Raw genomic sequence first — 10,120 nt, 5'->3', positions numbered from 1 at the left:
GTTTCCTGTGGGGCGAGCGAGAAGACAACCAAGACCATGAACACAGGCTCGCACTAGCACTAGCACTGCACGCGCACACACCACGCACGGCGCACACGACGACACGCGCAATGAGGGCAACGACGTACATGAGGAATGTCGATGTAATCGTTTTGCATGGGGCTGGTCTTATCGACAACGAACAGTCCCTGAGTGAGGTAGGGCCTGGTCGACTTGAGGAATGCAATGGCTGTGTGCCGTGCGGGCGTATAGGGTTGGGCGTCAGTTGTGAAAGAGGGAGAGAGAGCAAAGGTGATGTATGGCGGGAGCGGAGACACTGAAACACGGCGTACCCTCGTTGATGGTCATGTCCGAATAGCGCAGCAGGGACTCGAAGCTGTAGTTGCTCCTCCTTCCTCCACCTGGTCACGACGCGACACGAGAGACCGCAAAAACCGTGAGTCGACGCTTTCTTTCTTCACAGTGAGGGAAACCAATACCAAACCGGTTGGCGATGATTCTGTCGCTCATTGTCAGCTTTACATTGCCTGAGCGTGTGAACTCTTGCCCTGTGTGTGTGTGTGTGTCGTGTGTGTCGTGTGTGTCGTGTGTGTCGTGTGTGTCGTGCGGTGAGAACACGCATGATGCAGAGCGAGAGACGCGTGAGTGATCGGTACCAATCGCCTGTACGACGATGAAGTTGAGGGCCAGCTTTTCCTTCTCGCTCAGGCCGAACTTGATGGCCAGTCGGACCAGCCGCGGGAGCAGGGGCCGGCCCTGCCTCTCCTGCGGCTTGGTGTCCACGGGAGCATGGTGCCGCAGCTTCTTCGCCACGCCCCTCCCAAAGTTGGCCTTGACCGCATTGAGCGCCGCCGTGTACTGCTGGCACGCTGTCGTGTCGTGTCGTGTCGTGTCGTGTCGTGTCGTGTCGTGTCGTGTCGTGTCGTGTCGTGAGCGACGAAGCACAGCGCAACCGTGCCGTACGCGTGGGATCGAATGTACCTTCGGAGTCGAGTTGGTTCTTCTTGAAAAAGCTCAGCTGTGGGCGACGACAAGGGAAGAAGTGAAAATGGTGACGTCAGCGCCAGCAGGGAGCGGAGGTTAATGAAATAAGAAAAGATTCACAGAAAAATGCTGGTGGAGGGGGATGGGGCACCTCCTGGCCAATCTGCAGATCTTCGAGACCGAGTAGCGTCTTCTTGAGTACCATGTCCACCTCCAGGTCATGCAAGTACTCCTTTTGGCAGTGAAAAATAAATAAAATAAAATAAATTCACGAGATTAATTGGTGCTACCGCAACATCAACGATGAGGAAGAAGGTGTTGGGCGGTACCAAATCACTGGCATAGGGGACAGCCAGCGCTTGGTTGGTGAGCCTGTCCACCACCGGAGGGCTGAGCATACGGTGCAGGCGAGGGTTCTCGTCGAATTGCTTCAGCACCCAGGCCTTGCCCAAGGGCTCCACGGCCAACAGGCCCTCGTCCACGCTGCTCTCCATCGTCTTGCTTGTACTTGTGCCGTCAGCAACGAAACACAACAAATGGTGTTCTGAATATTTCTTGGTTTCAACTTTGTTTGGGTTTGCTTTTTTGGCCAATTACAATTACAATTGTGAGCAATATTATTCCTATTTGGATTGCAAAAACAAGGAAACAGTGGCTCGGCAGGAACTGACTTCTTGCAAACTCTCTTGCAGCTCTGCAAACCTCTCTTGAGGCCTCCATCACGACGAGTATCCAGGCTGCAGATGCTCGGTCCGCTCATTCTCTGTTTTTCAGAGTGACCCATCTCAAGCCTAGGCCTGGCCCACGCTGATGCCCAGTTTCAGCCTGGCCTCTTGTTCAAAAGGATATGTGGGGGAACAGTAGCTTTAATCTTGTTTGTACAATTCGTGAGCACTTCACGAATGTGAGCAGAATGGTGAAGAGATGCATCTTCAGCTGGATGCTTGGGCGGGTCGGTGGGCATTCTTCTCGAGGAGCTGCACGGTGCGCATGACCGCCGGCGTGGTCGTGTTGGCCCACACCCACGGCGCCACGGTGACGTGGCTCTCCTGCTGGACCAGCTGCTGGTGCGACACCACCGTGTGCCTGCCGTCCGCGCCGCGGGTGACCACGACCTGCCACTGAGACGTCTTGCCGCCATGGTTGTTGTGGGGCTGCTCCCTGAGGGTCATCGGGATCACGAGCACGCTGACGGCCTCGGCCTTGGCCTCGACCACGCGACGCAGTACCACCGGCTGCTCCTCGGCCGCCTGGGCAAAGGCGCCTATCACGCCCCGTAGGAGGTTGGCCTGAGACAGGACCCACAGGCTCGCATCAGAGGCGGACCTAGGCGCCAGATCGGTGCGGCCGTGGCTGGTCGTCGTAACCTGGCTGCTGACGTCAGCAGAGGGGCTGGCGGCAGTTGGGAGGAGCTCGAGCACGTGGGCCGATCGCCTCTTGGCCTTGACCCGCTCGGCCGATGAGGACCACATGCGGAACGCCCGGCCCTGGTCGACCAGCTTGAGCTCGAGCTCAGGCACGTCCATTTCGCCCTGCTGATGAAGATTGGCTGTCGTGGCGTTGTTCTCGTCCATCAGCGCGAGCAGCTTGATGTTGCGCTGCACGTCGAGCGACGACCGTAGCTTCATCTGGCTCACGCCGCCAACGCGCAGCCGCACGCCGGGTCCGACCCTGATGACCCGCACTGCGCCCACCTCGACCGAGTGCGGCAGCCGCAGGACCGGGTCGTACAGCTGCTGGTCGAGATGGAGCACCAGCGGACCTTCGAGCTCCACCTCAGGGAACACGGGGTCCTCGTCGGGCTGGGGGAGCTGATCGACGGGCTCAGTTTTCAGCGAAGCGCTGGGTGAGGGCAGTGCCCACAGCGGCGCGAGGGGCTGGACGGGCTGGAGGTGGATGAAGTCCGAGTGCTGGGTGAAGGTGTAGGCCGAGGGGTGTGGAGGGTGGTGGTGGTCGGCCAGCTCGATGGTGCCGGAGAAGGCCAGGGCGCGCCCGACCTGCACACCGTCGGTCTGGACCTGGTCCAGGGCGAGGTGTTGGTCGCGCGGGCGGTGGGAGTTGATGACCCGCACGGCGTCGGTGGCGGCGTCGTCTAGAGCCGGGCGCCACTGGTCGAGTCTGGTGGTGTCCACCTTGAGAAAGGAGTGCGGCATGTAGCGGTGTGGGTCGGGCATCTGCCGGGCCAGCCCAACAGATAGGAAGGCAACTGCAAGTAGGAGGAGGAATTCATGATGGTGGGAAGGGCGGGCCATGACCGGACGGGGCTTAGCTGGGTGTGTTACAGTGTTGGTGGCGTTTGAGGCTCAAAGTGCCGAGATTGCGAACCAGAACGACCAAAAGAGCGTGACGTCACGTCCTCTTTGATTGGTCCACCTCTCCACATTCCTTGCGAGTTTGGAGAGCCAGCCCAAATTTCATGAATGTTGCAGAAAAATTCAGCACATGAAAACAATAAAAAAACACACAACCAAGCCAAAGATGATGGAGGAGAACCCCAAACCATTCACGCGGATGGTCGCAATGCTGATCGCAAGCGTGTAGTTGTTGATACTGGAAAAAGATGGAGCCGGGAGAGGCACACGCATCAAATGATGGTTTGAAAGAGATGGATTTTTGAGCCGGTGGATGACCAACCATGTATCAACGGGGTCACATGCTATTATAGTGTCCTTACACTTGTATACTGGCACACCTGCAAACTCATTAACCCATTTAACCCTTTCCACATCATTCGTGTCCCCCTCCCCCCTCTTAAATACACATAAAAACGCCACTCCTCTGCTAATACCAACTAACTACACAACAGCAACAGCAACAACCCCTCTCAAACTAATAATAAATAAGACGCCACAACACTATGTTAATAAACGTAATAACCACACCTTAAAAGACACCTCAAAGCTCCGAAAACGAAGGCTTAAAAAACTAGACATACCTAAAAAGGTAAAGTGGCGGATGGAAACACCCTTGTTTAGACAATGTATTGAGCCGGAGAACAACAAAATAAATCTACTCAACCCAACACGGTGGAAGAGGATGGAGATGGATGAGATGAGTATGAGTGAAAAAAATGGAGAAGAGGAAGAAGAAGAAGAACAAGAAAACAACTCAGACCCAGATGAAGATGGGATCAGCAACAATGAGCAAGAGGACAGAACGAAGAAGAGGAAGAAGACAGACTTGGTGGACTCTTGGGCCAGCTTGAAGGAAAAAACTAAGGTTGCAGAGTTACTGCAGGCAATCTGAGAGTTTCAACTGACGTTGGGAGTGTCTGAGGAGGAAGTGGAGGTACAAAGGCTTAGCAACATCCAGAATGCTAGGAGGCGCCACTGATTGGAGACCAGGAGACCCGCACCCTGCCTGACATACCGCCTGGACAATGACGACTGACTGATGATGAGGCAGCTGAACAACGCTGAACGCTGGTCGGATGCCCTACTCAAGAACATTGAGAAGAAGAGATGCCTCAAGGAGGCGCACCAGGATGGGATCATCTTGGCCGTGCAGGTTGGGGGGCTCAATACCCTACTCCATCAGATGGTCAATGATATGTTGGATCAACTGGTCCTGGTTGTAGTGATCTGGAAGACCCCAATTGACAACATGGGGGACTACCAACAGTTCATTGAGAAGATCCTGGATGACTTTGATGAGGAAGCAGGAAGCACCATCAAGCCCCACAAGCAGTGTGCCACCCTGGTCTTCAACAGACACATTGATGCTGACCAAGTCTGGGCTGAGCTGGTGAAGGTGAATCTTGGCACCATTGTTGATGGGGTCAGAGTGATATCCCATCGTACACTGGCAGGGCGTGAACGACCCCTAGTGATTATCATGGATGGGAGTGGCCTAGAACTGATGCAGATAATCCAAGAGTGTGGTGTGCTCAAGACGCCATACAAGAACGTAGATACCACTATCATGGGAGGCTACATAATCAAATTCTGGACGATGGACCACCTGGACACCTTCCTCAAGAAGCACTATATCTACAACAAGAACAAGAGACCACACCAGAAGATGATCTCCATCTACAGACACTCTGACCAAAACAGGTACCTGCCGTTCATGGTAGAAACACACAACACCAACACTAAGCACAATCCTCACAAACAACCTTGGCTATGTTTAACAACCAGGTGGATCAGGGGACTGACCAAACTGCCACCCACCATAATCAGCAAGCTGCTCCTTAAGGTGCACCACATGCACTGCACCATACACCTCATCCACAACCAGAAGAACAAACAGTTCAAGGGTTGTGCACATGTCCTGTGCAAGTCACTTGAAGACGCCATCCACTTGGACAAGAAAAAAGGGGAGATCACCTTTGATGGGATCAACCTGTGCAAAGTTGACATCGTCAACAAGAAATGGACCAACACACCACCGGAGGAACAACCTGTCCCCCACACCCAGACACTGTGATGACAAACATGACACCAACAAATGAACCTTTACCCTCCACAGGCGTTGAGAACAATTTGATTAAAAACAAAACACTTAAGATAATTACCATAAATATAAATGGGGGTTGGGAAGACAAGAAAGCCGAACTACAGGAGTGGGCCAACAAACACCATCCAGACATAATAATGATACAAGAACTTAAGTGCGACAAAACTAAAGGGAGATATGCAACACTGGACGGATATAAGGGCTTCCACAACTGTCTCTCACAGAGATATATTCAAAAAAACCAAGTACAAATGGAGAACGAAGAAGAGCAAATGGATATGGAATTAGAACTACCAACAAAGAACAAACCACTGGTTCACCCACTTGCTACACGCAGACTCACAGCAAAGTGGGGGACAGCTGTGCTGATACACAATGACTTGATGGGACTGGTAAGTGACATTACGCCTACAGAGGATTGGGCGAAAGGAAGAATCAGCACAGCAAAGATAATCACAAACAACAATACACTAACCCTAGTGAGCGTTTACACACCAGCAACCAGAACAAAAGAGAAGTGTGACTTCTATAAGAGACTGACCAAATGGACAAAGGAAATCAAAGGAGATAAAATACTGGGGGGAGACTGGAACATGACACTGGATCAGAAAGACCAGAAGATAGGTACATATAAAAAGGAGAAGAACAAACTGTTACATACCTTCAAGGGAGAACAAGTAGAACAGAGGAGGATACCTACCAACCTATCCATGGACGAATGGAATATGTTCAACAATGATGTATGCAATGACCTGAAGTACAAGGAATTCACATTAGAAGGGAACCCCACTGACAAAGACATAAACAGGAGTGCAAGGACCATTTCAGAATCACTAGTACTGGCGGTGGACTGGATCATCTGACAGAGGACTGCAAAAGAAGATCACCAACCTAACAAACAAAGTGTAATGTCAAACAAGAACTGGGGACAGGAAAGGAAAAGGAGGAAGGAGGTACACAACAGAATAGATGCAGTGGTGCTGCTAAGAGCCAAAGTGAACCTGGAACAGAACACACAAGAGAAGCTTCTCTGGAGACTCCTAAAAGCAACAAAACATGTACCCAGATTAGAAGAAAGGGACATGACTGACGAAAAATACATGCACTGAGAGGAGTGATGGAGGAGGCGAACTATATGAACAAGCAAATACACATTACTTACATCAACATAGCTGGAGCCTATGATAGTGTCCCATTGGAAAGAATGTACAACACCCTCACAGTGTATGGATTCCCACTGAACCTGGTGAACCTGATCAGGAACATGTACATGGATAACACCATTAGTATATTTACCAACTATGGCAAGACAGATCCTATTCACATCACACAGGGCATAAGACAAGGAGATCCACTCTCACCCCTGCTCTTCAATATATTCGTCAACCCAATCATCAAAAAACTACACCAGAACAAGAGTGGGTACCAAATGGAGAGCAGGAATATAATTGGAGCAATAGCCTTCGCGGATGACATTGCAATCCTTAGTGAGACTGCAGATGGAATGAACAAACTATGGATGGAACTGAGTAAGTTCTGTCAGGATAGCAGACTACAAATAAAAGCCACCAAATCAGCATACACCACGAATGACGTCAGTAGCACTTTCACACCAATAACCAACAAGGGCAACCAAGTTGAAAAACTGAAGCCAGAGGGAACGTACCAATACCTGGGAATTCATATGGCGCTTGACCTAAAGTGGGATACCCACATACATACAATCAACAAGAAATTTAACCAGATAATAAATGGGCTGTACCACAAACAAATAACAGCATCACAAAAGACGCACCTGATAAATGTGATCACAAGCATGGTGGTAGAATATGGTATGAGTATTGTGAACTACACCACCCCACTCCTCTGGAAAATAGACATAATCATGAAGAAGGTGGTTAAGCATGCACTACAAATAAGAAGGGACTGCCCATCCAACTGGTTATGGATGGAAATGAAAGACAGGGGAATGGGGCTTACCTGTATGGAAAACATGCAGGACGCAGTCTTCCTAGGGTGTGCGATCAACCAAGTCCTGAAAGGACCAGACTCACTAGGCCAGCGTGCTATCATTAATAACATGAGCTGCATATGACACATTGGAGAGAGAGAGGTATTCACTATCAAAGGAGTGGAAGATGGGGGAGAAGGAAGGAGAATGCTGACATCATACCATCTCATAACAGTGGTGAGGAAGTACAAACTGGATCTAGTGCTGGAAACTAAAGAAAGAAAGGATGACATATGCAACAACTTAGAACTACCACAGGAGATCAGTAAACCCATGCAACTAAACCGACACAATGCAAGGAAAAACGCACATGGAGTAATGAATGACACACAACTCCAATGACTAAGAGACATGATCCCCCAAAACCCCCAACTGAAACCATTTAAAGAGGTAATGGCGACCATGGGGGAGACACCTTACAAGGAAACAAGTAGACCTAATGCAATGTGTAATACATGTCAGGATATGCTGCAAAGTAGAATCCTACACAAAATATGAATGCAATGGAAACAGTGGAAGGTTAATAGGTTAGCAAGAGGGGATTTAGTCCACAAAGGAATCAATGACAAAACACTTGTGTGGACAGATGGATCTAAGACAAAGGAGAAGGTGGGGTTTGGAGTGTACTTCTCAGCCAATAGCCCGCTGAACACAGCAGAGCACACTGTCGGAGACCAAACATCCAACAACGCCGAACTACAGGCCATGCTCCAAGCGCTCAAGATCGCTGCAGACATGCCAGATATACACATTATAACAGATAATGAATCAGTATGCATACTTGTAAAACAACTAATAGACCACCCATACCAGAGGAGCATCCACACCAGATGCACAGTTGAAAGGAGAATACACAAAGAGATCAGGAAAAGAACAGAACAAGGATGGTTCACACAGTGCTCACATATCTATAGCCACATCCAACAGAAATTAGTGTCTAGAAAGAACGACAAAGCGTGGAACAAAAGGTTCCAGATGATGAAAGAAAAGTGGGGACCCCTATTCAGCACAGTGGTGAAGGGAAACAAAGCAGCTGACGCGCTAGCAAGTGCAGGCACACAAAAACCAGACCCTCCAACATTCACCCACCTAAAAGATCATGAAACAGATATGGGGGTATACATAGATGGACAGTGGAGGGACTCAAGCACATGAAGACTAATCAAATCAACTAACAACAAAATATACAAAAAGGGGCTTAAATCAAAGATGTGTGAGGGCATCACGACAAAAGATGAAGTCGCATGGAAGGTGGCTTGGAAGTTGACCCATAGACCGAATTATAAAGATGAGAAAAATCTAAATCTTATCCACAAAATGAGATTGAGGAGAAGTGTGATTGGAACACATGTATGGTGGATGAGGAATTGTACCATGGATGCTGAAGAGGCAATGAACAATGAAGGGGTGTGGTGCCCCCTGTGTAAAGAGGCTGTTGAGGACGTACCACACACCTTAGGGAGATGTGACAAGACAAAAGAAATAAGAGAAAAGGCACTTAAAAAGATATATAAAATCATTGACGAAACGCACAGACAGGCAACAAGCATTGGAGTGTGGGTCGGAGATGACAGCTGCTGTAAGGCAGTGATCCTCCTTGGGCTCCTCCCAAGGGAATGGGCTGGGAAAGCCCAAAAGACAAATGCTTGAAACAGGAAGAGAAAGAGAGAAGAGGAAGGAGGTAGTACTGCAAGGGGGACGCCCCCAACACTGGAACCGAACCAAGGTATGAAAAGGAAATGAGCCAATACCCCCCGCTGAAACAATAGAAAGAGAAACAGTTGTAAACAGAGCACTCAAGAAGGAGAGGAACAGGAGGAAGGAATAGTAGAAAAACAAAATAAGAACTGGATGATAGAGTATACCAGTGAGTATGCACAAGGAACAGTGAATATCTATAGAGCACGAGCGAAATTAATAATAGAAAAAACAGAGATAGAACACAACCACGTAACAAGAATAGACGAAGAGAACGAAGAGGAAGAGGAGATAACAAGAGAACACATGGAAATAGAAGAAGAACAGAATGGATAGAGGAATAAGACAACAAACAGAGTGGGTGTTACCACGAGGAGAAACGACCCGGCCGAGGATGGAAACTTTCACCAACGTGCAGTCGCTTAAGGGATTGACCCTTAAGCTGGCGGTAACGGACTCAATAAAAATCCAACTTAAAATAAAAAAATAAAAAAAGTAGTTGTTGATACTACCGTATTCGTTTCCAGGCAAGGCTCAGCGCAAAAAAGGGGCATGGCCACCTTTGGATCGAGAGGCGTGTGCCGGCGGCATCTCCAAAAACAGAACCAGGGGAAAGTGGGCTGACGGAGAGGCCTGAAGGTTGGAAGGCAGCCCCCCCGCGTCATCTACGATTCATCTCTCTGAGAAATCCATCCATTTTCCGGAGGGAAGGTGGCTGCTAAAAGATTCTGAAAAGTGAGGGCGAGAAGGTGAAGGCGAGATGAATGGAACTGCTTCTGCTCTCGGCGCCTCGCCGTCTTCTTCCTCTCCCTCTCCATCTCCGCCACCTTCAACATCGACATCGAGTAGCTCTTCGTCCTCGCCCTTGACCCGCCACGGCCGAAGCGGGAGCCTTCTTCGAACCCGGGCCGTGCGCGAACTGCATCATGGCCTGGATCAAGCAGACGACGAGGAACCCACCAAGGTCGA

The 10,120-nt window shown here is 49.7% G+C and overlaps 3 protein-coding genes across 3 annotated transcripts in view; 1 reads left to right on the top strand and 2 right to left on the bottom strand.

Moving 5' to 3' along the window:
* The window catches only part of ACA1_143070 (ATPase, AAA domain containing protein), a gene marked incomplete at both ends in the record, with an annotated part of 6,274 nt that extends 4,796 nt beyond the window's left edge, over positions 1-1,478 (bottom strand). The window contains 6 exons of the mRNA XM_004353443.1: positions 129-229; positions 333-401; positions 657-869; positions 982-1,018; positions 1,136-1,216; positions 1,314-1,478. Coding sequence (XP_004353495.1) covers positions 129-229; positions 333-401; positions 657-869; positions 982-1,018; positions 1,136-1,216; positions 1,314-1,478 — 666 coding nt within the window. The remainder of the gene's footprint in view (positions 1-128; positions 230-332; positions 402-656; positions 870-981; positions 1,019-1,135; positions 1,217-1,313) is intronic.
* Positions 1,479-1,916: 438 nt separating this feature from the next.
* Positions 1,917-3,158, bottom strand: ACA1_143060 (uncharacterized protein; the record flags this gene model as incomplete). The annotated part of the gene is made up of 1 exon (XM_004353442.1): positions 1,917-3,158. One exon carries the CDS (start codon positions 3,156-3,158, stop codon positions 1,917-1,919), a length of 1,242 nt encoding a protein of 413 aa, XP_004353494.1.
* Positions 3,159-4,587: 1,429 nt separating this feature from the next.
* On the top strand, positions 4,588-5,412 carry ACA1_143050 (uncharacterized protein; the record flags this gene model as incomplete). Its single annotated transcript, XM_004353441.1, has 3 exons — positions 4,588-4,734; positions 4,849-5,039; positions 5,124-5,412. 3 exons carry the CDS (start codon positions 4,588-4,590, stop codon positions 5,410-5,412), a joined length of 627 nt encoding a protein of 208 aa, XP_004353493.1.
* Between the last annotated feature and the right edge of the window lie 4,708 nt (positions 5,413-10,120).

Source organism: Acanthamoeba castellanii (genome assembly GCF_000313135.1).
Source record: "Acanthamoeba castellanii str. Neff unplaced genomic scaffold scf7180000084709, whole genome shotgun sequence".
NCBI classification, from domain to species: Eukaryota; Discosea; order Longamoebia; family Acanthamoebidae; genus Acanthamoeba; species Acanthamoeba castellanii.
This window is presented reverse-complemented; position numbering and strand designations above follow the sequence as displayed.